The sequence below is a fragment of the Copadichromis virginalis genome, linkage group LG20 (genome assembly GCF_057382275.1).
Source record: "Copadichromis virginalis isolate Kocher_CV1m ecotype Utaka linkage group LG20, C_Virginalis_male_GT1.1, whole genome shotgun sequence".
In the NCBI taxonomy this organism is placed as follows: Eukaryota; Metazoa; Chordata; class Actinopteri; order Cichliformes; family Cichlidae; genus Copadichromis; species Copadichromis virginalis.
Window position 1 is genome coordinate 4,552,171 of NC_140637.1, and position 28,000 is coordinate 4,580,170.

General features: G+C 42.7%; 2 protein-coding genes across 4 annotated transcripts; one reads left to right on the plus strand and one right to left on the minus strand.

Annotated features, from left to right (window-relative positions):
* Window positions 1-184: 184 nt before the first annotated feature.
* LOC146684097 (uncharacterized) lies at window positions 185-14,601 on the minus strand. The gene is made up of 3 exons (XM_085443879.1): window positions 14,409-14,601; window positions 846-1,122; window positions 185-649 (listed from the first exon to the last, which is right to left on the minus strand). The coding sequence occupies exons 1-3, from the start codon at window positions 14,423-14,425 to the stop codon at window positions 569-571; spliced, it is 375 nt and encodes a 124-aa protein (XP_085300005.1). The 5' UTR covers window positions 14,426-14,601; the 3' UTR covers window positions 185-568.
* gpr157 (G protein-coupled receptor 157) lies at window positions 7,253-26,871 on the plus strand. Of its 3 annotated transcripts, none has more exons than XM_085443875.1 (6): window positions 7,253-7,410; window positions 11,019-11,277; window positions 14,999-18,122; window positions 23,151-23,364; window positions 25,400-25,594; window positions 25,919-26,871. In XM_085443875.1, exons 3-6 carry the CDS (start codon window positions 17,740-17,742, stop codon window positions 26,123-26,125), a joined length of 999 nt encoding a protein of 332 aa, XP_085300001.1. In that variant the 5' UTR covers window positions 7,253-7,410; window positions 11,019-11,277; window positions 14,999-17,739; the 3' UTR covers window positions 26,126-26,871. The 3 variants fall into 3 exon arrangements, with proteins under 3 accessions (XP_085300001.1, XP_085300003.1, XP_085300004.1); XM_085443877.1 differs by having other exon boundaries at window positions 7,253-7,406; XM_085443878.1 differs by lacking the exons at window positions 7,253-7,410; window positions 11,019-11,277 and adding an exon at window positions 14,666-14,897.
* Window positions 26,872-28,000: the final 1,129 nt, after the last annotated feature.

Below are 28,000 nucleotides of genomic sequence, written 5' to 3' on the forward strand. Positions count from 1 at the left end.
CACTTTATTTAGAAGATGACATAAATTGTCAGAAATGCCTGCTGCTGTTTTTCCCATCACTGCAGCTATAATTCAGATGTCTTTTCTTGTCAAAATAAAGGTCCAAAACTAAAAGAATGTGACTTTAAAATTATGTAAAAGAAAAATATAAAGAAAGAAAAGCGGCACACTTTAAAGTTTGGGGAAAATGTTTTATTTTTATGTGCTTACGTTCCAGTTCCAGTTTATCATTTTCTGCCAAATGATGAAAAATTACACGATCAATTTGGGCAGCCTAGCATATATGAAGAAGAAAGAATAGAAAATACATAGGCTTCTGATCACTTACACGCTCTTTAAGCAGCGTCTTTGTGTGTACGTGAATCAGCAAGCATGAATTTAAGCATGTACTCTACATGTGTGACTTACAGCGTTACAATAAGGAAAGGGCATCGGCTGGGAAAGGTGAACCACTGCGGGACGCGAGGCTGTGGATGGGACAGGATGTGTGGTGCAGTATAAGCATCCCCTCTGCTCAGGTCGCTGCTCATTTGTCAAGTTGCCTGCAGACTTGAATGGTGCATTGCTGCTAAAACAGAGAGGCAATCAGCAGTGGAACGGCACACCTCCGGGGAGGGGTCCCAGGTGGATGATAGCCTTCCTGGGTGATCTGCAGATTAAATGGTGTTTTTCTCAACAAAATAAGCTCAGCCAGAGGGTTACTGCAGTAACTGCAGACAGATCTGCATTATTCTAAGGTAACCATTTCATCCTAGGGGATATTTGAATAACTGATTAGTGTATTCATCAGAAATTAATCTCAGAAATATTTGCTGTGCATGTTTGGTGCTAGACGCAAAACTCACCGTGCGCATCCCAACTGGAGATAAAGCCTGCAAGTGACCGGTGTCTGATGAGGTGTAGGCCGGCATTAGCTCACACTGCTCATTAGAAAGTATCCAGGACACGCACCAGCCCTTCTCATCAGTCACACAGCGGTTCGGCAGATGGCAGGAGCAGACTCTCACGTGGTTAAGGCTCTCCTGGCTGCCTCCATAAGGCAAGCATGCATCCACGAGCTCAGCATGGTATCCATCCAATTTGGAAATCTGCAGCGGCAACTCTTTCCTGACAGGCAGACATCTACATGGCAAGAAATTATAAACACGAATCAGTGAAATGAAACCATATTTTCTAATCTGGCTCATCAGGTGCATAAAATAATGGATGGCATGAATAAAGCCTACAGTGGATGAAGGTGTTATAACACCCTTATGCTGTCAGGTTGTTAGCAGTGTGCAATAGTTGTAGATAAAAATATACAATTAAATATCAAAGCTGTGTTCACTGTAACGCAAGATATTGACTCATTAAGCGAAGACAATAATGATGAGTTTTCAGGCAAAGCTTAAAGACAATATTAATGTGATGCTCCGTATTTAAATCATTATTGGGGATATTTTAAATTTCCTTTACTGTTGAGGGGGAAAAAAGCAACAATTTAATCCAACTACTGCATGTGTGTTAAGAGGGTCCAGCGTTCCTCTGAGCCATAGGCGTTCATTGTCATAAAACACGAGCCACACTTTTATTGTCTCTACAACGGTCACAAAAAAAACCAAAGAAATTAATTCAGGCGCACATGCAGTGTTAGGCTGCCAGAAATACCAAATGTTAATTAATCTGTGGATGAAAATAGTTTCCAAATATCCGGTGCTTACTCCTGTTTGAGTAAAAAACTACAGTCCCATCTGTTTCAGAAAATTGCTGATCCAATTTTATTATTAAAAACAAAACAAAACTATATGTCCATGATTCATTTTGAAGATTTTCATCAGGGATTGCAGCTGAGCACTACAAGCAGGCTCAGAAATGGGAAGAACTGGGAAAGCAGACAAGCAAGCAATGAATTTTTGGTTGTTTTTCAATTCGTTTATTTAATTTGTGTACACTTTAAAGAACACTAACTGTTGCAGACTTGAAATGAGTGTGGAGTTTTTATCAATAGTACACATGAAGTGGGAGTAATGCGCTGTAATTAAAATTGTGTATAATGTCGATTTAATTCGGTGTAGCTATAAAATTTAACAAAAAAAAAAAAAAAAAAGCAGACTAAAAGCAGTATAAATGAAAGCCATCAGTAAAAATAATGTTAACCTTTCTTCCTCCTAGACTACCTCTGATTTTGAGTCGGGCTTTTTCTGTTTAACACTCACTCGTTTAGCCGTGGATTTCTTTTGGTGAAGACAGTGAAAATGTGAAGAATCACCCCGGAGCCTCTGCCCCTGCTTCTGCTGCTAAAATGGGTCGCAGGCAGATAAACACATCAACAGGCCACTCTGGAGGAACCTATATATTATATATCTTTGTCCCTTTGTGTTACCTGTTTGTGGCAGTAACAAATGGCAATAGTGAATGTAGGCCAAGAGACAGCACAGATCTCTATATGACACACTTGTTATGGAGGATATGGAGCGCTCCTCCAAAAACCGGGAAGGCAGAATATAGTCCAGCACAAAACAAGTGAAAAAAAGACCACACCAACAGGCTGCATGCAAGATGAACAGGACACGCACACATAATTATGGACACCCATTGGTTTTGTTCAAAAACATGAAGACAACAGTGTCTCAAAGAGGACAATCATAACGTCACCAACACAGGATGTTAGGATGATTTCATGGTGATGTTTTTGTGTCAGCTTCTTTAATTTCTTCCCATAAAGAAATATAGAAATTTAGTTGTGAAATGTTATATTTACAGGTATGAATTTTAGGCATTTACATGACATTGCTTTTTTTTGTTTTATTTTTTTTCTCAAAGACAGTCAAATGGTAACCTCCCCCCACAAAAAAAAATTATGTGTAACAAAGATGATGAAATCCCCAAGTTATTAGCAATTTCACACTGAGAAGCATGATTTGCCCACACACTCTTCGAAGGAGTGCTGGATGTTAACCCTTTAAAGCCTGAACCATGAAACGAATGCCATATCTTTTTTTTTAATGGAGTATTTATTGGACCTTCTAACAAAGGTTTAAAAAATAGATCTGAATTAGTATACATGAGTTTTAATTTGTACCATATTTGCTACAACTGGTATTTGCTTAAAATGTATTGTGCAATTTATTTAGGTTTGATAGGTCTGATGGTGTAGAAGTCTCAAAAACTCACGTATCAAATAAGATTTGTTTGGAAGTTAAGGACGTGTTCTGTGTCATCCTGCTACCCCATCCACACTCTAGCAGTTAAACCCTATTTTTTTTTAATCACTAACCACAAATTTCACACTCCTTGTTTTTTACTGTATCAAGAGGATGGGCGTGTTTCCTTACAGCGAAGAGTAAACAGACACCTTATTGTCACATTATGAAGCCTTTGACGCTTCCAAACTACCTCGCATCTCTTGTCTTTTTCAAGCTAAATAAACTAAACTCAGCTCATAATCCAATAAATACTTAACTTGTTTACACTAACCTTGATACAGTTACTATATTTCACACAATCTCCAAACTGGCTTTGAAATAGGGACCAATTTTGAGATCTTAAAACTATATTACTAATGGTTTTCTTCATTCTTTGTTCTTCTGTTCTCTTGTTTGTGCCTGCTGATTGTATTCTTGTGAATTCACCTTCATTCTCAATGAGAATATTAAAGTGCCCGATTACATACAGGTTAAATAGATCAGCCTCACAAGATGCTCATTTCTTAATCTTATAAACGTAATTAGTTGTTAAATAGTGCAACATCATGTGTGTTTTATCTTAGTTTCAGTATCTGATGTGCTCTTTGAGGTATTTTCAGTTAAACAGATCACTGCAATCTGTTTTTATTTACATTCTGCGTGGCATGCTAGATCTTACGGAAACTGGGTTGTTCACGGGCATGCTTGAAATTATTATAGCTGTATGAGAGCTTAATCGAGACTTTCCAGCTGCAGTCTCTCCCTCTTAAGGCTGATGTGGGCATTATGCTTTGCTCCAGCGCCAGTGTAGAGAGCAGACTGGCTGGTGCTGACACTGACAGCTGACAGAGCTGCCGCTCATTCACAACAGAGCAGCCAGCTGTCACAAGTTCAGCCTCTCGCTATTATATCAATCCATCACAGCCCTGTACTACCATCTCTCTCATACTGAGGGAGAAACTGATGACACCCTGCACTTCATATGTTTCACATATCAAGCTCGGCCTTCAAATCGAGATCTTTAATATCAGGGGGTTAGTAATACTGTAAGAGATTCTTTCAAAATCCGTATCAGGAAATAAAAGATATCTTGGACCGCTCCACTCGCCGGGAATTCACACTTCACAGTGTGTTTGTCCCTCTGCGTGCTTACAGTCCTTCCAGTATAACCACATTTGATCTGTTGTGTCATTAACAGTGTCTTTTTCACTCGACTTGGCCTTGGGAGGAATCTCATCAGCTTTACAAAATGAGGTCAGCAAAGAAGCACTGGTGCAGTCAAACACACCACCTTATTCTACGAAGTCAGGAATGCTGCATTCAGTCCATCTCCGTAAGACTGAAGTGAGCAGAGATTTTTGCCAGCTCGCCTCAACCTCCTTCCTGAGTCCAGTTTTCATCAGCAATGTCACATTTCCTACGCCACCTTAAAACCCTCTAACATAGCATTCAACTCCAACTACGCTCCAGATTTCTGTATTTTTTATTTATTTTTTTGCTGCATCTTGTCAGATGCTCAGAATTTTGCTGTGCTGTAAAAACCAAACGAAACAAGGTGTTCACAGAAAAGATGGTAAATCTACACCTTCAAAAGAAGTCTGTCCTCAGTCAAGGCAATTCTGCTTTTTGACTAAGGACTACTGAGAATTACTCTGAACTGATGTGTAAACCAAGCAGGCTGCTGAGCTTGTGAATCAATGTGTCTATTATCTTTTCCGGACAGATCAATGAAGCTGAGGAATGAGCTATGAATGGCAAAAAGAAAGAAAAAAAAAAGCCGCACGTAAACTCACCAGGCAAGCGTTACAGCCTTCTCCATTATTTGCGGGAGTCAAGATACTTGACAGATAACCTTTATTCTCACGGTTTAGCGTTAACCTCAGTTTAGTCAAAGAATTACTAAAAGACGACCGGCTGCTGTGGCACAAAGAACCAAAAAGGCAATTAGTTGCTAAAATTGATTAAGTCTTCTGCAAGAGTGTATTCACACGTCCACTGAACTAAGCATACCGAATAGATGAAACAACTTTGAATTTATACGCTCACATAATCTGTGAGGCTTTACAAATATTTACCCACTGTGTCCTTGGCTGGGACAGTGTCAGAGAATATTAAGTCAAGTGGAGAAGCAAAGGCGATGAAGTGACAGTAGCCAGGTAAAGCATACAGAGGTAATCTAATAGGACATGTAAAAGGGCCCCTCCTCATGGCTTATTCATTATAAGGGATGCCATTACTGAAAATGGCGTGGGGTATGTGAGAGATATGCCAGCAGGGGCATTTTCCCCGGTGTCAGTGAGTACAGACGAGAGGATGGATGCTGCGAGGATCAGCAGACTGATGCAGCTGCAGCACTGAATGCAGATGGTACATGCAGAGAGTGCTTGCCCATAGCTGATGGATAACAGTGCTCGTCTGATGCAGATATGGACACTGACTGATATCAGCAGCTGATTCCCAATATTGCATTACATGAATTTTGCTGATTCAGCAATCTGTGCAAATAACTGTGTCTTAATAAAAGCAGAGGATACAGGCAAATTAATGAGAATCCTTTCATATAATACACACACACACACTCTAATATGCTTAAAACTGCTACACATAACCTTTGAGTGCACAGAGTCAAGGTTAACGTGAGATGTATGCAGTTCTCCTCATTCTCCTCCACAAAATGTGGGATCACGGGGTGCAACTTGGGGCCCAAGTCATATTGGAGGAGAGAGGAAAAAAAAACAAAAACTTGCTGCTGCAGTTGGAAGCAGACAGCGCTGCACTGCTGCAGAGAACAGCCAAGACGCTGATGCCTCGAAACGCTTTCAAACAGAAGCACCATTATCTGTACACTGCCCGTGCAGCGCGCTGCAAATGTCATCGCTGAAAGCCGGGAAGTGTAACACCAGGCGCATTTCCATAAGGAGTGCAAAAAGAGAAGTTCAACCTCAATGTCTGACTGAATGATGGATGATCTCACTCTCACAGAGTTGTGCAACGCACAAGAGACAAATTCGGTTGGTCAAGATATTTCTATATTTTAGCGCACTGCAGAATAGCACCAGTGGAGCAGTGCATCTTGGGTAATGAAAGGTAGGTATTAGGGATTGCAGATTAAGGACATTTTACCGAAGGAAATGTTGTACCTAGAAGAACTGTACAACTTTGAGAGAGAGAGGGGGAGCTCTGAAATGAATGCATTAATTTACTGCCTGTGTGATTATTACTCATTCATCATAATGCCTGGAGACACCGTTTCCCATACGCATTTGGTGTGCTTTGTGTTTATGTACTGGCTTGAAAAATTGCTCTTAGTTACTGGTTAGATTATAATAAATCACGCAACTTTTCCCCCAATAAAACCAGATGACAAATTTGATTTAAAAGCACTGATTTTCCTAATTCACTCAAACGGCTTCACATTTAGTGATCTCAGATTAATTAAACATTCTTTAAACGTCATCATTTTTCAAACCATACCTGAGGACATCCTCCCAGATTTTTATTTTTATTTTTGTGTGTGTGTGTGTGTGTTTATGAGGAAATTGGATTTCAGTGATTTTGGATACTGTGACAAGGGGGAGATGGCCTCTGCGTGGAGCAGGGACAGTTCCTCATTGAGGTTTTGAGCACCCTCATATCTCAAAGCAGCTTTTGCTGTGGTGTGAAAATGAATAAAAGAGGATGGCGAGTTATGTGTGCGGCGGAGGGGGTGGTGGGGAGGCGTGTAGGTGGGGGTGGGGGGGGTCTCTCCTGTGAGGAGTCCTTTACACTGATGATTCCCGGGGGTGTCGACGAGGAGGAAGGTTTGCTGAGGGGGTACATGGAGGAGAGGAGGGCAGACTGAGGATAAGCGCACACACACACACACAAACACACACACTGACCCTGGAGGTTGCGTTCCCCTTTAAAAGTCCCATCCCACTCAGATACGCAGAGCTCATGCAGGATCTGCTGCGGCAGTGGGGGAACACTGCTGAGCTGTGCAGTTTATGCTGCCAGCAAGCGTGCAAAGAAGAGGAGGGGGAGCAAGCGTGTACAGGAGGAGGAAGAGGAGGAGGAGAAAGGAAGAGAGAGAGAGAGGGAGAGAGAGAGAGCAAACAATGTCATTCTGTTCAGGAGGCAATGCTGCAGTCAAGTTTGCCGCGCCATGAAAGCACATCACCAGCAACCAGGAGGCTCAGAGTGAGTGCAGAGAAGTTTTCCTCCTCTCCTTCCTGTGTGAGAGATGCGGTCAGAGGCTGGTCCGTAGGTATACCTTCCTTTCCTCTCTAGTCTTATTTAACTTGTTTGCCTTCTTCTATGATGGGCTCTTCTTTCTCTAGGTTTGTATACTTTTTTTAATTATTATTATTATTAAACGAGCCTTGCAGGAGTTGATATGTGTATGTCGGTGTGCATGCCTGCAGTGTTAGAGCTCCTGGCAGCTTCTGTCTCATCAGTTTCAGCCTCCTCTGCACCAGCATTAAACCAGGCAGCAGTCTGCCAGAAAACCAGTCAGTTAGCAGTCAGGCTCCACTGCTCCCTCATCCATGTTTAACACATGGTACAGGCTGGAAATAGCAGCCAGCGTGTCAGATAGCGGCTGGTCCAGAGGACTCGCTATTTGACACAAGGACAAAAAAAACTCACCAGGATGCAGAGTTCTCCACACCAGTGGAGAGTTTCATCTTTGCTGACCTAGCTTTTAAGAAGACGACAGGCAGCCTGAGCTCTACTTTTCTCGGCTAGCTGTGCATTTATGTTAACCAGCGTGTTTTCATTGCAAGTATGATGCTGGGAACTGGTGAGAAGGATTTTTCAAGGATCTTGGACTGTGTGAGTGTCTGAGTGCTAAATGGGGAAATGAGAATGAGGCTACAGTGGCCTGTTTGGGACAGGGGAGCTGTGGTGCAGTCATGAAGTTGTGCTGTAGTTACTGGGACTTTTCTGCCATCCTATAAGGGGATTTCACATCAGAGTGCTACTCTGTAGAGACTTTGGCACTAAACTGTGGAAGATGAATGCTTTCTGTTTCATTTAGATATTAAGTTTTAGTCTTTTAAAAGACGTCCTAGAGCAGGACCAGTCTTTTCTATCGTTGCAGCAGCAATATTTCAGCAACTTTGCTCTAAAAGAAGACGTTGCTACTTTTGTTTCATTGCAGCATCTCTGTTTCAGAAACAATGTATAAATTGTTTATGGGGGTTAAAGCTTCTTATAAAAGTCAAAGTATTACAAATGCTTGGAAACCAGTATGGAAGGTGTGAATGGTGAATTCACTTGGCTACACGGTCAGCTCGGAGTTCACCTCGGGTAACTGTGCTAAGACCTTGAAAAAGCCGGCCCTGCATTGTCAGTTTGGTGAGGCTGGAGTCCAAGGCGTTTCTCTGGACTTTCTGTTTCTCCCCACTGCAGACAGACGGGCACAATGATGATCACAAACTGTACTAAAGGGTCTGTGCTACATCCGGAGCTTGACATCATCTCGGAACATCTGCAGTTCTCCTGCTCACACTTTCTCTGAGGGTGGGTGCTACACTGCCAGCGAAGGGAACTGCCGCACTCACCTGATGTTCCTTGCACCTCGCTTCTGCCCTCCCCCCACCTCCCACCTTCTCTCCTTCTCCTCCTCCTCTTTCCTCATCTCCAATTTCTCTACTGTAGTCTCTCTCAGAGGTACAGTTGCCCAGCAGAGCGCCTCACCGGCATGCTTTGCACCTCTGTGATTCTGCCCCCTCCTCCTCCTCTCTCTCTCAGCCACGCACCCCCCACCCCTCCGTCCCTGCTGAAAAAGTATGCAGCACATGCTCTCACCATCCTCCTTGAGCAATTTGCTTGAGTGAATATAGAAAGGAGAGAGAGAGAAGCAGGAGACAGAGAGCCAGCAGCAGAACAGCAATCCTGCAGTGTCCTGCAGCAGCTGAGTTCCTGCAGTGCTGGCCTGTAATGGCACACATGCAAGAGTGCGCACACACACACACGCACACACACGCGCACACACACACACACACACAGAGGAGGAAATACACCAAAGAGCATCATTCCCTCTCAGAAAATCTCAGACAGTCCTGATGTCACATGACCCTGCATGGCAGAGCAGGCCGTCCTGCAATGTGCTGGACTGTGCTGAGCTTAGAGACAGAGGCAGAGAGAGCGAGAGGGAAAGACCCCCCCACCCTCAACCTCCCCTACCCCCACACACTGCCCATGGAGCACCACAGGGAGGCACTGGTGAGATTAGCCGATTGCCCCCCCTCCCTCCCCTCTGATGGTGCATTGTCCCGTTCCAGCACTCCAGTTCCGATGATGTAATCAATGCAGCAAGCTTTGAACTTGCCGGGCTAGGGGTTCCTTCTCCCACCCCCCCATCCCAAACTGACACAGATGCAAATCTCAGGCTTCAGCTGCAGTCTGTTGCAGGTAGGAGGATGAATAACTACAGTTCTGTACTGAAGTGCAGGGATACGTTCCAGTAAGCGGGGCTACGTCAGCGGATACCCATATTTCACTCATGAGTAAATTGCATAAATTATCAGCCAAGTCAGTTGGTGAAACTACTGCCGGCACTTTGTGAAAATACTTCTGTGCGGTGCCGCAACACCACTTCCAATAAATTAAGGCAGCTAACGGCAGGAAAATGAACCTCGTCTGCTCTTTTACAAAGCTGCCTCTCTAGTTGCTGTTAAGGGGTGGGCAAAGACGAGGCTCCGAGCCGAGCCAAAAGTGCTTTGAGCTCTTTCAAGGCGTAACATCACGGTGACTTTGCTCTTTCATTGATAAGGTCATCAGTCTGTTGACAGGCTGCAGTGAAGAGCAGCAGCACTGATGTACAGTGCAGCTTCAGAGATGCTCAGGCAGCCAAACTCAGACCATATAGTAGCAGGTGAGTTTTGCTGAGCTGGCTCCTACCGCTGTTCCCAGAATCTGCCTAGTGATCAACTTCCACTACAGCAGTGATGAACCGGCATCAGGCCTGCTCTAGTAACGGAAAAAAAAAAAAAAACCCAGCTAACAGCAAAGCAGGTTTGAATAATTAGCACTCATGGATGCTGATGATTCTGCACATTTAATGCAGTTTAATGTGTCAGCAGATAAATGGACACGTAAAGCACACTTGTATACTGCACCTTTTCTTTTCTCGCTGCATTAATAAACAGTTTAGAAATTTTGATTTCACTAAAAAATGTCACTTTTCCAGGAAGCAATTAATTTTCACAGCGTTTCATATCTTTGCTGATGCGTTCTCTGTGATTTTTTGCAGTTTCATAATTCATGCCGACGGACTTCATCTGTAATTGATGTGACCCGCTGAGTTACTGGAAAAAACAAAACAAAAAACCCAACGAAGATTTAATGAATCAGCACCTTTTATTAGTATGCTATAAACTATTTGTTCTTCTGTGCTAAAGATTAAGTAGGACTAACTGCTAATAAGAGCATGGGTGAACAACAGCTCTGTAAAAGACATTTCATCTACTTGAATCTAAATTCAGCTTCAGCTGACAAAGACTGGGAGGTTGGGACAGAGACATTTTGAGCTGCTTCCACCGGCAGGACACAGAAAGTGAAAAGACAAAGCAGTCACCGCCTGCAGCCAGACGTGGGCCAGGAAGTCAGAGCAGTTTTTTAAAAAAGCGCTCCTCTGTCTAACACATTTTCAGCAGTCGTCACCCATTAGAGCATCTCCTCATCTCTGCTTCTGACTTAAATGACTTAAGCATGTCACACAGAATAAGTCATAATGCACCTTCGAAGACTAACTCATGTGTTAAAGTGCTCAGACTGAAAGCTATGCTAACTGACCGAAGCAGGCTGAGTCATGCTGGGTCTTTTCTGGGTTTCCCCCCTCTCTGATCCTCTGCTCCTCCCCCTGTGCAGGCTCATACATCCAGCCCGGCTGTTGGTGGCGTGTTGGAACATGCCTTGACTTGTTGTACTGCCTGACTGAACAGACAGAGAGAGAGAGAGGCAGCCACAGGAGGAGAGGCAAGAGGCTGGTGGTCAACAGTTTTTCCAGAGTGAAGTGACCCACACATCGGGAGAGCCCGTGAACAGACTCCTGTTGATGCCAACACGTTGAGTGCACCCGCTGGAGATCACGCTGGATGGTGGACCTCTGCTGCTGCCTGGCTAACTGGTGAGTGTCCAAACTGTGTGTAAACAGATGCCTCTGACATACACAACAATGCTACAGCTGAACACTTCTGAGGACCTGTGCACTTCTGCTGAAACTGAGTGAAATTTTCAGAAACACCAACTAGTTCAGGGGAATTAAAATGATGCCAGGCTGAGGCCTTCAGATCAGCCTGTAAATCTAAATTAGAAAACGATAATTTAAGCCACTGCAAGTAGTAGAAGCGTCCAAGCTTGAGTTTTGATGCTGGCTTAATCCCATGGTGACTACACAAAAGGTTAGCGAAAGCTATGATACACCCAAACACAGTACCCAGTTGCACAGTGGCAGGATGAGTGACCCTTTCATCATCTCGTCTTGATCCTCACGGAGAAGGGCAGCTGTTTTTGTTATTGTTTTCTCTGGTATTCATAATGAAAGCCAGTTTTCCAACAGGAGACCCAGCAGGCCGCATCTTTCCCCTCCTGAAAAGCCCCAAGAGAGCCGAGAGCGAAAGGCTTTATAACAGGTCCTCGTTTCTCAGAAGTGATTTGTATCTAGCGGGATCTGATTCGAGTTTGCGACTAGACGGTGTGACAGACGATTCGAGCGGCCCTGGTTCTCAGAAGACAAGTGTCATCAGCATGTCAGTCAGGAAGCGAAATGAGATTAGGAACAGTGTACACAGAGAAGCAGATAAACGAAGGCCAGTCTGTCCACGCTGGCACACATTATCACACAGCACTGATAAACCCTACTGTAAAAACTCATGCAGGCCGGTAAAAACTCAAATACATTAATCACCCGAGAACTCAGGTGATAATCATTTAGTGTCCAACACGCTATGATCTGTGTATTTTAGTTGTGTGTGGTCAAGCAGGAAGATAGTTACTGGGGAAACTCTTTTTTTCCCCTCTCTCTGGCAACCAGGGGTAGTGCAAGCTGAGTGTGAGACTCCGTTCTATTTAATTATTAACACACTGCAGTTTGGCGTGTAGATTCATTTAGCTCAAACCCAAATATGCTTTAAAATTGTTCTAAAAATAAAAGTTAAAAAAAAAAAAGACTACGAGAGGCTAAGCTCGCATGTCATGTATGCCGATGTGAGCGTGTTGTGCATGTGTTAAACTGCTCAGCAGCACGGCCCTTCAGTACATACTGATGTCACTGTTTGCCATCAGATGATTAGGTTTGTGGAAGCGTTGATCAACCAAGAAATGTGCAGCAGTGACATGAGGAGAAACGGGGAAGTGAGGTAAAGTGGGTGAATGTGATTTTTTTTCTCTCTCGTTTGGATTACACATCGTGAGGCCTGACAGCAGAGGGATCCACCATGATGAGGAAGTATAGGCCAGCCTGGGGTTTGTACACGTGTGTGTGTGTGTGTGTTTTGGTGAAGTGTTGCTGGGGAAAATTGTTGCCTGGAGGCTGAATATGTCAGAAACTGTAGACCTACAGAGTCCCACGGTTATTTAAACAAAAGCTATTCTGAGGCAAACGCTATGTGCACCATGTGCAATGTTACGTTTGACACTCCAGATTACACACGTCTAACACTAACACAAATCTTTTTGTGTTTTTGTGTGTGTGTGTTTTTACGAGTCAATTTTAATCTGATATTTAAAGCTTTTAGTTACACCACAAAGGACCAAATGATGCTCTCTTACAAGCCATCGATGACACGTTAACATCTTAAACCAGGCTTGTTCATTTACATTAGCTTTCACGGTTTTCCTTTTCAAATTAAAAATAAATAAATAAATAAAAATCATAATTTAGCAACAGGAAAATACATATTGGATCAAAAAGGACAATAAAAATGTTTAGTTTCACAAGGGTATTTTTAAGGGAATATAAAATAAAACTTTAAATATTTTTTAAAAGACTTTAATTTGTTTATAATAATTAAACATTAATGATTTTGTTTTGATCTTCCAAAAAATACCAAAACACTTTTTCCCCCAAATCTTTACTGTCAAGGTTTTATTTTGTTAGATGACAGTCGATTAATTTAGAAAACAACTCGTACTGCGATATGAGTGGTGTGAAATAATAAGTATGAAAAAACCTGATATCACTAACAATGCACACGTGAAAATGAGATGCAGTTTTGTTCGTGTTGTGCACTTCCTCCACCTCCCTGTGCACACCGAGTGCAATTAATTTGCCACAACAAAGATAAAACGCACAATAAGCAAAATGCTAAAAAAAGAAAACACTCGATGAAAAGCGTTATTGTTATCTTTTCATTTAGCTTGTGCAGATGTGGTGATAATAACAAAAATTTAGTGTTAGCTGCATCGTCTGGACACATCCCCCTCCAGCTAAATTAAGATGTACTTAACAGGTTAAACCACAAAACAGCATTTATTTATCCGGTTAAATCCCTTACTAAGTCCGCTCGAGCAGTATTCATCCACACCTCTGACTAATATTTGTAAAAAAGGGTTTTTTTCCCCAGGTTTGGACAATACTACGGAAATATTACAATAGGGAAATCTGTGAGGAGAGGTGAGCCGTGCCTGAGGCTTTAAATGCATTTGTGGAAAGGCTTGTTAGTCGAGGCTCGCTGCTGTTTGCTGTGAGAGGCGGTGGGGCGGCCGGCCATTCATTTAGCAGGCAGGGTTTTGTTTTCCCTGCCATTCTTCGTTCCTGTATCAGGATTACCTCAAGGTCTGAACAGGAAGGAATTCCTGTCATCATGTGCTCAGCGAAGGCGGCATCTAACTCGCTGCGAACGCACAAAGGGACAAGGATGCAGCTGCTTGGTGAAAGCAGGTCAAGGTGCGACCTCTGCGTTTGTCTGTGGACATCAGTTGTGCATGTGTGTGTGTGTGAAGACAGACGCTGACAAATACAAATTTTGTGTTTGTTTCAGGCAAGAAGCTTCAGAGCGTCATAAAGTGCTTTCTTAGAATTTCAAAAAGGTCAAAATGCTTAAACCACAAATAAAAACGCTGGAATTTCCAGTTATACAACCAAAAAGTACGTCACAAGATAGACCAGAAGCCGACGCATAGGGCCACAAATAGCCTTGCTGCAGAATTCAGAAGCAATAACAGCGGATAGTTGATGTAATTCAAACTGTTTGTTTTCCAGACGTTCCTCCCTCTACGGAACGTCTTCTCTTCCTTCGTTTAAGAGCATGTGCCTACCGGTCTCTAGTATCCATGCTGTCCTGCGAGCAAAGCAGTGTCCACAGGGAGACGACAGTATGGAGCGGTCAGCCAGCCCAAAATAGCACTGCAGCGAGCAAACGCAACTGATAGCGTTGTAGCTGTGGTCCCTGAGGTACACAAACACAGACTAGCACTGTATGGAGCTAGGGTAAAAAAAATTACATTAAACAAACAAACAAACAAACAAACAAAAAAAAGACATAAACCCCCCCCCCCCCCCCAAAAAAAAAAAAACAGAAGCAAGGCTGGCAGCCACACAAATAGTTGAGAGCTAAATCAAACCGAGCTTTTTTGTTGCAAAATCATGAGTCATGGCAAGCCTATTCTTAGTTCGGGGGTGTTTGTGTTTGCCAAAGTTGTGTGCACTTAAAGTGATGCTGCACAAACCGGCTAGGAGGAGATCAAGAAATCAGTTTGGAAACAAGCTCGGGGGTTCACTTCATGAAGCGGAACGTGGGCTCGTCTGTGCGTTGTAGTTGTGTAAATCTCAGTCAGGGAGCAGAAAGGGCCTCTATACTTATACACTTAATGAACAACTACTAACATTTCCTCCTGCTTTCTTACAGAGCTGCCAGAGCACCACGCCACCCTCGAGGTGAGGGGGGGGGGGCTTTCAGTGTGAGGCCACTGCCTTCCAACAACCACCAACAACACCATCACCACGAAGCTGGGAATGGAAAGCGTCAGCAGTGCCAGGCTCGCAGGTGGACACATGCACCAAAGACCAGTCAGGACCCTGCTGGGGAGAGCAAGCCCGGAGTCGGGTGGTTGGACGCGGCTGCTGTGGGTGTTTCTCTGGCAGTGTCTTAGCTGGTTGTTGTGAGGAGTGAGAATGAAGCAATCAGCAAGTATACTGCCGCAGAAATTCTTCGCAATAAGAAGCCCCGGGATCACAGCTGAGAGGGAGGAAACTGGGAGCTGGCACTGTAAGTTTTCGACCCTCCTAAGAGAATTAACTGAGGAGAGATCGACCGAGCGCACGGCCTCCGCAATATTTAGAAAATGGATCAAAGCGTCAAACTTCCACACTGTCTGTTGCACTATCATGATCTTCTGCTGCCATCTTGTGACTGAAAGCAAACCTCCCGGCATGCTTTTGATCAAACGCTGCTGCGCCAATTTGTGAAACCTTTGCCTTTTTTTTCCTTTTCATTGAGACAAAACGAAAGCCCTTTCATTCAGAAAATACAACCTGGCTTACTATGACTTTTTTCAGTTGCAAATGCATGTTTTTGATCCCTTAATTTAATTTGCTCCATAGATATTTCTGGATGTAACGCACAAACAAAAAGAAAGTGGATATGATTAATTCTTGATTTATGTGCCTGATATTTTATTTGTGACATATTGCTGCTGTAGAAAAGGAGCATTATAAATAAAGTTAGATAAATACTGATTTATATATTTTCCTCTTTCCTTACTTAACACAAGAATTTTGTAATAATGCAAAAGTGTTGCAGAAAGGCCCTTTGGACTACATTTAAAAAAGAACACTTTTTATTTAGTGCATGATGAGAATATTTCTGTGTGACCAAAGACGACCTAATGTGTGCAGATGAGTCAGGTGCACATTAATTTAGGCTTTCTCACACTCACACACACACACACACACACACACACACGATGTTCTTCTGATTTTTTCTCCACTCTATCTCAGAATCTCTCACCGTTATTGTTGATGCTCGATACAAAACAGTGTCTTAAACTGTCTGTCGATGGTGTGATTCAGGCGATAATGCAGATGCCGAGTTGGCTGCAGTCTGCAAGGGAAAAAAGACAAAGAAAAAAAAACCCCAATGTTCTGCTGCACTGCTGCAAACACTAAAACAAGGGGGTTGCAGGTTTTTCTGGGCTGCAGTAATGCAGAAGCAGTAAAAGTCCTGCTCTGACACAAGGTCACCGCTCCGAGGGCTCTAAACCGTTTTACATCACACTTCTTTGGTAAACTGCAAATCACAAGGCCACCAAAGAATCATCAGCACTCGGGACAGGAGGCAAGCCAGATGTTAGTTGTTAGCTTCTCCTTTATTTCTGTGCACAGTGAACTCGTCGCTAATAGAAATGTAATTTCAGGCAAAATTATGCTTTTATTTAAAAATGAACTTATTGCCCCAGAAAGCTGAGATTCCAACTCTTACTGCAGGATGGGTTACCGTGAATTCACTCTTTAAAAAATTAATTGGTCCTTTGTCTACATTTAAATTCACCCATGAAGGCTTTTATATTCATGATCGGGTGTTTTAAATAACTAGTCATTTAACCCATGCTTCAGATTTAATCACTTTCACACATTTGCAGCTTTTTCCCTTTTTTGTATACCTGAGGATTAATACAGGGAGGTTTTGGATACACAATTTTAAATGCTTTTTTTTTTTTTTTTACCTTGCAAAGAAGAATGAAGTGAAACCATGAAAATATTTGTTAGATGCAATCTATGTCCTGTAGTTTACAAGATCATCAAATAATTCAAATAAAAACATTTCAATGTTTCAATTTTCTGCTGCCCATCATGTTCACAGCTGATGTACTTTTAAATTATGTTTTGTTTCGCTTTTATTTATTCAGTTCCTCTGTGCTCTTTGATGACACTTCTGCTTTGGTGCCACCACCTATTCATGTGTTTTGATTGCCTACTTTGCAATACTGCACTTTCTGAAGCCAAAATTCAGTCACTTTTTATCAACTTCTACATACATTTATATAAAAATGAATGCGTCTTGTTATTCAATGCACTTGCGCCAGATTATATTTATGTGAAGTGTATCTTTTTTTTTCCATGTACAAAATAGTTATTAAAATAAAATCAGACGTCATTTTCTAACCTGAGCAGCGAATCCTTTTATGCGAAACCATGACAGGAATGGGGAAGCGGTTTCATCATGCTGTCATGTGCCGTGTGCGGTACTTTATGTCAAAGCTGGACAGCACAAACTGAGACAATTACACTCAAAAATAGACCCTTTGAGTGCCTGCAGGTTACCAGCTGACTTAACTTCTGCTTTGGGTTCCGGTTGGTGAGGGGGCGGCGGGGAAGGAGGGCTTTAAGCTGGGTGAAAAGTTTTGCTTGACTCCCTTAAAAGCAGTAGAAGATTTTTTTTTTGTTTTGTTTTTTTCAAGTCATGTGGCTCGACTGGACGGAGTGTTTTTAAACCGTCGCCTGGCCTTAAGGGAAAATAATGTGGAGAGCCCCTGGGAACATCCAGAATAAAACCAGTGCGCTCGGCCGGGAAAAGAAAGGTGTTTACAAACAAACAGAGACTGCGGTGTACGCGAGACGACTGCAGCTCGTGCCTGATCGCGCTACACGATGGCAAACGCGACTCAGACTCAGACCGAGGTGTATCTGTTCGAGCAGGTGATCGTGCTGTTCTCGTGCGCGCTATCTTTCCTGGGCTCCTCTCTGATTATCCTCACCTACATTATTTGGTCGGATTTGAGGACAACTCCGAGGAAACTGCTGGTTTACCTCTCGGTGTCTGACTGGCTCTCCGCCGTCTCCTACGCCTTCGGAGTGTGGAGCGTCTTCCGCACAAACTCGGCGGAGTGCGTCGCTCAGGGAGCGATTTCCACTTTCGCCAACACCAGCTCCTTCTTCTGGACCGTGGCCATCGCCGTTTACCTGTACGTGTTCATCGTGAGGGCCAACCAAAGAGTCGCTGACAGCCTCGTGTTGGTGTTCCACCTCGTCAGGTAAGCAACCCGCGGAGTGTTATCTGTTTACTAAACCTGCTCCGGTGGTACCTGCGCCCTGCAGCATCTTGGGATTTCGGCAGTTGCCCCCCCCCCCCTAAAGTTGAGTTTACGTCATATTTTCTGAGATTTTGAACAGTGACTTGTTAAAAGCTGCACATTCAAAACGGCTCCTTTAAACTGAGAATTAGACCACAAACACAAACCGCTTTGGCTCACTTAACGTGCATCTACTTTATTTTGTAACACTCTGAAAGTTGGCGCAAAACTCCAGTCTACTGCCAAGCTACGTCCTGACGTTACACCGCATAACGGGGTGACGTGCTGACATCACGGTGGGACCTAGTGAGTTTTCAAATATTAACCATGGCGTTATTGGATCAGTTCACGTGACGAGTGTTCATAAATCAGCTGATGCATGACACGTGCTCACTTGTTTTCTCACCAGCTGGTGTTACCAGGACAACCTGGATCCTCCGTGTGTGTTTCTCTGGATAGGTACACTGAATAAGGGACTCCCTACAAATCCATTACACCAAGGGTGTCAAACATAAGGCCCCGGGGGTCAGAAATGGTCAGGCAAAGAATCCAATCTGGCACACATTTTGGATTCTAAATGAATAAAATAGGACTTTTTTGTGAATTAACAAAAACTTCCAGCTTTATAATTACAGGACAGTCTGAGCAATGAGCTACCAGAACTTTTTCTGTCATTTAAAGCATTTATTTTGTACACTTCAAGCCTACAGAGTTGTCCTAACTCAGGGGCGGATCTACAGGGGGGGCTGTAAAGCCTTGCCTCATTTGTATTTTTAAAAAGTTTATGTTTACTTAGAAGAGATAATGATACAATAAATACTTTCAAAGCGATATTTTGTTAACACCATTTAGGTATGGGGGATTTTCCACATACTTCACTGAAAAGGCATTTACACGTTTGTGCTGTGGTTAGCACTGCTGCCTCACAGAGCGAGGGTCCTGTGTGGAGTACGCATGTTCTCTGCGTGCCAGCGTGCTCCAGCTTCCCATCCACAAACATACAAGTCAGGCTAACTGGTGATTCTGAATTAGTGAGTGTCTCTGTGTGTTTGTCCTGCAATAGATCGCCGTCTGAACTGTGCCTCGCCTTTTTTTTTTCCACTACCAGCAAAAACAGAAAAAAGAAAACACCCCAACTTAAAATGTATCACTGACAACATTCAGTCATACTGTCAGAATTTCTGTTACTGAAACTTTGGTGATTTATTTGTGGATGAATGAGTTCAATAACAGCCAAAAAGACAATATTTTATTTTCAAAGCTTTTCATTCATCCCACTCTTCCTCTTCCTCACATTCATTGTTTTCTGGTTTCATGGTCAAAAACATCCCCAACATGTCCACCCTGCTCTTTTCTTCCGTTGAACAAAACATTTTTTGTTTTTTCTTATCAAAATTCCTTAAAATCAATCAAATTGAGTCTGTACTATGCAGATATAAGATAAGATAAAGACAGAACTTTATTAATCCCTCGGGTGGATTCCTCTGGGAAATTCGGTTTCCAAAGCACAGCACCAACAGAAGTTACAGAATGTGAGCAGAATACCATATATACACATATATAAATACAGAGACACATATAAATAAAGAATATACAAAAGGGATAAATAGAATAAATAGGAATAAGAATACAAGGGAATTGCACATTTCAAGTATTGAAGTCTATTGCACCGTTGGTTATTAACAAAAAGTATTGCACAGTGAAAAGGCACTACAGCTTAGTTGTCCCCCCCTCCTTTGTCCTCCTGTCTCCCCCTCCCTCTCCCCTCCAGAGAGGAGTTAAACAGTCTGATGGCGTGTGGGACAAAGGAGTTTTTAAGTCTGTTGGTTCTTGTCTTTGGGAGAAGCAACCTGTCACTGAACAGACTCCTCTGGTTGTTTATGGTCGTGTGCAGAGGATGCCCAGCATTGTCTATAATGTCCAGCAATTTTTTTTAGTGTCCTTTCCTCTGCCACTGTCACCAGAGTGTCCAGCTTCATGCCGACCACAGAGCCAGCCTTCCTGATCAGTTTCTCCAGCCTGGATGAGTCCCTCTTTGCTGTGCTGCTCCCCCAGCACACCACAGCATAGAAAAGTACTCCAGCAACCACCGACTGGTAAAACTTCCTCAGGAGCTTCCTGCAGATGTTAAAAGAGCTCAGCCTCCTGAGGAAGTAAAGTCTGCTTTGGCCTTTTTTATACAGGTGCTCTGTGTTGCATGACCAGTCCAGTTTATTGTCCACCCACAGCCCAAGGTACTTGTACTTGTTGACCACCTCCACCTCCTCTCCCTCTATCTGAACCGGCAGTGGACCTGCTCTGGACCTCCCAAAGTCCACAACCAGTTCCTTAGTCTTTGAGGTGTTGAGTTGCAGGTGGTTTGTGTGACTCCAAGTTCCTCACCAGACTTGTGTACTCCTCTTCCTGATCATCCCAGATACACCCCATGATGGCCGTGTCGTCTGCAAACTTCTGGATATGGCATAATTCAGAGTTGTAGCAGAAGTCAGAGGTGTACAGGGTGAAGAGGGGACAGCACAGTTCCCTGTGGTGCTTTATGTCATTTTAAATCAGCAGCTAATCTCGCCTTCTTTTCACATCATGTGCTATAGTGACCATTTGCTAGAAAAGGAGGTCTCACCTTCAAATGATGCTTGGTGGGGACTCCCACTCCTTATACAATTCTAACAAGCTTGACAGTCAATATTAGGTATGGCTGCCTTTATTCTTCACCATAGTCTGAGCTGTCTTAGGCAGCTTTCTTGTAATTTCTTTAAGTAGTCTTCAGGAATAGTTCTCCAGGCTACTTGAAGGACATTCAAAGCTCTTCTCTGGATGTTGGCCACCTTTAGATGGTCACACACTGCTTTAATAATGTTGAGGTCCAGCTCTGGGGAAGCCATGATTGATAGTGAACCATTGTGTGTTATTCTATCCAGGTATGCTTTTACTGGACTGGTGTGGTGTTTGAGATTATTGTTGTGAAAAACGAAGCTGTGGCCAGTCACATTCTTCAGATGGCATTGCATAACAGATCAAAATCTGCCTGCACTTTTCTGTGTTCATAATTTAATCAGTTTAACGAGATCTCCAACGCCACTGGCTGAAATGCAGCTCCAACCATGATACAGCCTCCGATCTAGATGACTGTTGACCCTCAATGTTGTGTAGACACTCTTTCCTGACCTCCTCCACACATACTGAAGATGACACGAGCCAAACATTTCATATTTGTATTCATCACTCCATAAGACATGTTGCCACTGATTTTTCACTCCAGTTCTTGTGTATTTTGGCTTTTTCACTTTGTTCCCTTCCTTAAAAATGTCTTCTTAACAGTCACCTCTCCATTGAGACCATTTCTGGTGAGGCTTCAGTGAAGAGTAGAGGAATCAAATGAAGGACCAGATGCATTCTCAGGCCCGTTTTTAAGGATGTGACCTTCAGACACTGTCCTTCTGCTGTAGATAGGTTTTAGGCCTGCCACTTCTTCTTTTGTCCTCCACTCATCCAGTTTCCCCATTTTCTTTGAAGGACACACTGCACACCATGCTGAGAGGGCATGCATTTTTGGATTCTAAATTAAAAAAAATAGGACATTTTTGGTGAATTTTTATAGTTACAGGAAAGTCTGGGCAATGAGCTACCAGAAAGATTCATTTTTTACAATTCAAGCCCAAAGAGTCAGGGGGAAGGGGGCACCATGTCAAGTTTTCTACTAATAAATCTCTGGGAAATAAAAACATTTTTCATCCCTAAAGATATAAAATATATAAGATATAAAATGGGTTTGTTTGTTTTTTTGCAAACTTGTCTGTTATGTGTAGACACAACACTTTTTCATCCCTTGAGTCACGTGCTTTTTTTGTGCTTGAATGACTCATAGGTTATTTTTAAGTAGCTTAAGAAGTGAAAAAACAACAAAAAACGCATTCCTCTGAAAATGGTCAGGTACACGGACCGGACTGAAAATGGGTGAAAAAACAGCCAATGTCCAAAAATAAAATAAAAAACTTTGGAGGATGCTCAGAAAGCCTGGAGACCTATTGCTCAAGAGTACTTTAAAAATTCCAAGAAAATCTGGCTCCTCTGAAGTAAAATACAAAAAAATGAGGGGTGACTCAAGATTTTTACACAGTACTGTGTGTCCACTTTATTGACAAGCAGTTATTTCATTACTCATGTTTGTGCTTCAGATATATTTCTTTATTAACATGTCAATTTTGTAAAAAAAATGTAACAGCTAAAACAAATGTGTTTATTTTAGTGGTTCACTGTTTCCACTGTAAAAACAGCAATCAAACATGCGGAGCCTCCCAGTGTGACGACCCCTTGTAGTGTTTTATTTTTTTATTTTACACATTTTAATCCTTGTTGTCCACTTTCCTTCTGCACGTTAATGATTTGTCCTCACTGATTGTTAGCGAGTTGACTCACTGTGATGTACCATCGTTTAATTGATCTATTTTTGGACACGGGAACATTTTCACCCATGGGTATGGCTCACTGCAGTGTTTGCCGTTGTCATCCTAACAATCTCTCTGTGAGTTCTCAGATACTGCAATGAACTGGAGATCACACAACAGAGGCATTTATGGAGGCTTATATACACTAAGACACACGCACTGTCTTTTTGGTATTTATAAAGGTCTGCTGCTGTGTATACTGCAATGAAAATCTAGTAACCTTTTAAAGTGGTGTTATAAGAGGAGAAGTGCTTCATGGGGGGGCGGGAAACTAACGAGCGCTGCAAACAATGCAGAATTCATTTCGTGGTTTTATCTTCTTCAACAACAGAACTGGCCGTGACTCTGCAGTTTGCACCATGTAACACACAAAAGCCTTAAGCACAAGATTACTATCACACACTGTCACATGTCTTTGCTGCAAGTGTTGGTGTCATGCCCGTCAAACATTTACATAAAAACCTCCAGTGGAAAAGTTTAAAAATGTGACTCTGACCTTCGGAGCTGTTGTGTTTACTCTCCGGACCCTTGTTTTGTGTTCCAGCTGGGGAATTCCTCTGGCCATCACTATTGCAGCTGTGAGTCTCAACAAGATTGGTTACGATGCGTCAGAGGTGTCGGTGGGCTGGTGCTGGGTCAGGATCAACGTTCAAGACCGGGTCCTGTGGATGCTGCTGACTGGAAAGATCTGGGAGTTCTTGGCGTACCTCACCCTCCCCTTCCTCTACATCCTGATCAAGAGGCACATCCACATAGCGGTGAGGAGGACACCAGGGACCTCATTCATCAGTCATGTGTACACAGAGCTTTGTGACTATTTGAATATGTCACTTTGCGTTCAAAAATCTGTTTACACATTAAGAACCACAACAAACCTGCAGATACACAACTCTTTTTCCTGCCAAGCATTAAAATCATCCTTCTTAATACTCCGGTACTCAGTACGAGCGATCCACAGTGGATCTGTTATTTACATTCATCTGTAATCAGCCAGAACCTTTGACCTTTATTGGAAATCTGCTGGTGATCAGCTGTTTTCAGGTCGACAGAGTGAATCATGAACGAGTTTCTTTATTCATTAAAAAGCTGATCTCAAACTTCCCCTCTTGCCTTCTGCATTATGATTAATATCATAGTCAGAGAGTGAAAGAGACACTGTTGTCTTCAGGGGGAAAAACCCAAAATGTATTGGCCTGTCATTATTTGCATTTAGTCTTGGAAAGCTAAAATCATCACCTGGGCATAAAGTGGAAATACAGTTTGTTTAAAACATTCTGGCTCATAAATCATTTCAACCAAACAACATACTGATCACAGCCTGAAATCTTCTATAGGAATGTATGCACAGAATATCAATACATCCCAGTTCCTGTATCTGTGACTCAGACTTTCAGCAGTTGAGCATTAAAGGAACTGATTTGTTTCCCCTAGAGGATGACAGGAAACTTTATCCCTAACACGCTAACTATTATGAAACACACTACAGAGGTAGTCAGACTGTGGATGAAATCATTCTTTGTTATATTGCACTTTTATCCTAACAGAAACTTTCAGTCATGGGAAAAAGAAAGTTCAGTTTTACATATCAGGACATGTTAAGACAATCATCTGGTCCTGAGCAGGTTAAAATGAAGTAAGCAAAACCCCAGATGAACAACAACGCATAACATACAGCTCCATGTCGTTATTTAACAAAAACTGGCCAAAAATGAAGAAACGGCGTGAGAATCTAATCACACGATTACCGCGTCCATAAAGAATTAGGAGGGTAAGTAGCAGCCAGGAATTCCTCATCAAATGTACTGGAATAATGGTTCTTCATCAAGTGTGTGCACCTCTGTGAAAGCAGAAGTTTTGTCAGTGTGCAGGTGTGGATCACCTCATGACAGCTGCCAGTATTCCTAAGAATGAATGTCCCAGAATATTCATCCCAAAGTCAGACCGTGCATGCTCAGAGAAACTGCAACAAAAAAAACCCCAAGAGACTCTACAGGCCTCAGTTAACATGTTAAACGTTAAAGTTCATGACAGCACAATTAAATAAAGACTGAACAAATATGGCTTGTCAGGAAGGGTTAACAGGAGGAAGCGTTTTCTCTAAAAAAGAACATGGCACCACGGCTTAGTAATGCAAAGTTGCACCAAACATGCACAATTGCAACCAAACACAGCATATCAGCACTAACGAGTTATACCAACCACAGTGGTGCATGGGTAATGATTTGGGCTTGTTTTTCAGCCACAGGATATTGGCAGCTTGACGTCACCGAGTGAACCATGAACTCCTCTGTATAAAAGTATTCTAGGGTCAAATCTGAGGCCATCTGTCCGGATGCTAAAGCTTGATCCAAACAGGTTCATGCACAGAGGCAAATCTCCAACAGAACAGCTGCAAAGGTCCAGTCAAAGTCTAGATTCCAACCTTACTTAAGAGAGCTGTGCATGAACAAATGCCCACAAACCTCACTGAGCAGAAGCACCATTGTGTAGAAGATTGGGCCAAAACCCTCTACAATGATATTAGAGACTGATAAAGTCACACAGAAAATGATTACTTCAACTTCTATTAAAGGTGGTTCTATAAGCTACTGAATCGCGGGATGTACTTAGTTTCTGCAGTTTGGCTTGTTGTTTTTTAAAAAAAACAAAAATGATATAGTGTAATGAAAGGGTTTCTGTATCTCCCTCAAATATCTGCCTAGTAGTGTGAAAGTTATCTGATGTTCTTGATGACACACTTTCTCTCTTTCTTTATTTCCTTTTAATGGTCTCACTCTTGATGCTCTGACGCAGCATGCAGCCCTCTCTGAGTACCGTCCCATCTTGGCCAACAGGCCTCCTGCCCACTCCTTCTCCTCCATGGCTGATGTGAAGCTCACGCTCATCCCCATCATCTTCATCGTCCTACGCATTTGGAGCACGGTGCGCTTTATCCTGCTGCTAGCCGACTCAAGTGTCAGACAGAACCCAGCGCTGGTCACGCTGCACGTGAGTTTACGCTTCTTTCTCTTTTTGCCTTTTTAAAAAGTAACAAAGCATTTTCAAAATACTGTAAATTTTCCTTTTAAATGGCTTGAAAATGAAATGAAGCCTTTATGATGTTTGGACTGTTTTATTACATGATAGTGCCACTGTAAGTGTGCATAAAACATTTTTACGCACTATGAACACGATGATATAAATGAAAATGTGTTGTTTTATTGACCGATAAAACAAGCATTTGCCATCAAAACTCATAAAGACTTTTTATTTCTCTGGAATAAGCCATCATGATGCCCTCATCTGAAACCCCTCTTTCGTCTGATCCCACAGGGGATTGGCAACACCTTGCAGGGAGCAGCCAACTGCGTCATGTTCGTCTTGTTCACTCAGCCGATCCGCACGCGCCTCTGCGCCGCGTTCACATCCTGCTCCCAATGTCGAGCAGAGGCGCAGCGCCCGCACAGGCTGCTACCCGAGCAGGACGCAACTGCCCGGAGAGAAGAAGACAGCACTGAACGAGGCCACGCCGACAGATGAGACTTTGTTTGGTGCAATGAGAAGATGAAGGCAAAGCAAAGAGGCTGACATGAAGGGAGGAGGAGTTCTCTACTTCACCTCGAGCCCTCATTACACAAAGTGCTCGTGCGATGGCTTCTTGAGGTTCTGCAGGAGCATGCACTTCTGTGTCATGTGTCTGCACTGTGGGTGATGGGGTGTTGCTGCCTGATTTTATGTTATTTACACATAAGGTGAAGCATTATTTGCATTTATTGTTCTGTAGGTCACATGGGTAAAGTGTTTTGTTTGGTTTTTCTTTGGGTTGGTGTGTGTTGATGATTTCACTTCCCCTTCCAAAGAAAGTGAAGGAGGTCTGAAGGAGCTCTGCTTACCATGTACTGTACTCAGGTTAACACTGTGAAGGATTTTTGTTGTTGTTTGTTTTTCTAGTATCCGAGTATTGTGAATTTGGGGAGAAACTTTTGTTGGCCCGGTTATGTTACAAACAACAGAGAAACAGGTAAAGCTTTGTCGCTTTAGGTCACAATTATACTGTAATTTTTTGTGTTTTTCTTTTTTGTATCATTAACAAATGTGGCCAGAAGCTCTAAATACACTACTCCTGAAGCAAAGACAGGAGCAATGCATTTACTCACATCTAAAGAGCTGTGCATTATTCTAACTGTTAGCTTGACTTCTCTTTCACTGGAGATACTATATTGTTACATTTTTGGGTAGATGATCATCATTTTCTATTTAAAGGAATAAATACATGATCAACTTTGCTCTAACTGCTGTTCTCCTTTTACTTTTAAAACTCTTACTTATTTCCCAAGGCATTAGTTTCAACATCTTTCAGACACCGGTTTCATAAGATTGGCAGCTTCTGTTGTGTCACCATAATTAGCATGATTACTATCACCGTGGTCAAATTTATGTTGTTTTTTTCTTCTTTTTTTGCATGATCTATAATCACATGTCATCCTTCCTCTTTCAAACTCAGGCTTCACTCATGAGCCTCACTTCTCCTTTGAGCTGGTGGCTCTTGTTCGCCTGACTAAAAATGCAGGCTGAATGCATTACTAATGATGAGTGGGTGAACCCGGTGCCCTGATTCTACTTCCCAAAGTTTCGAAATATTGGTTTAAAATTCACAGCGTACTTGCTCCAGCATTTTTATTTTCTTTGTGCTTTACTATGCACATGCAAAGGAGCGTGGGGATAGTTCCCACATATTATTTCTAGTTGCACTTTTTATACGCTTTAAACTGTACAAATAAACAGTTTTCTTTGAGCTAAAAAGTTTTCCATCCATCCATTTTCTTATCAAAACAGGCTTGCGCTGTGGCTTGAGCCTATCCCAGCTGACGGTGGGTGCACACAGAGTACACCTCGGAAGGGTCACCAGTACATCACAGGCCTAACTATATTTTCCTCCAATCAAATTTTTATCTGAGGTCTAAAGAAACGGGACACAGTGCAGAGTTCATTCTCTAAGACCATCAATAACCAGATACCATGTCTGGGAAAATGCAGGTAGTGAATGTTGTTTGTGCCAATGACATCTAAAATAAACAGCCAATAAATAGTTTTTGTCTTTTATCCTTGTGGATGGAAGAGGGCGTACAGAGGAGCAGCACTTACCGTATTTCCTGCGGGAAGTAATGTGTTGTGTCAGTTCAGGGATTTGGCTGGCATTGAAGTGACTTGAGTCAGGAGGGGGCCGCTTAAGAAAGACTTTTCTGCTTTCTGCCTGCTTAAATTCATTAAGAGAGCCTGTGCTACAATACCAGGGGTGACCATTCACCAGTAAACTTAACTTGGAGGGGGGTAACACAGGCAGTGTCATTGGTCCCGGGAGCCCATTCTCAAGCACGTTGTCCACCACAGGCAATAAATTAGCAGTGGCAGTGT

Excerpts from the sequence above, each read along its gene's own strand:
- LOC146684097 (XM_085443879.1), bottom strand. Across the intron at positions 650-845 it reads CTCCAGTTGGGATGCGCACG|ATCACCCAGGAAGGCTATCA; the intron begins GTGAGTTTTGCG and ends TTTAATCTGCAG.
- gpr157 (XM_085443875.1), top strand. The coding sequence starts at position 17,740 with ATGGCAAACGCGACTCAGACTCAGACCGAGGTGTATCTGTTCGAGCAG. Across the intron at positions 23,365-25,399 it reads AGAGGCACATCCACATAGCG|CATGCAGCCCTCTCTGAGTA; the intron begins GTGAGGAGGACA and ends GCTCTGACGCAG. Across the intron at positions 25,595-25,918 it reads CAGCGCTGGTCACGCTGCAC|GGGATTGGCAACACCTTGCA; the intron begins GTGAGTTTACGC and ends CTGATCCCACAG.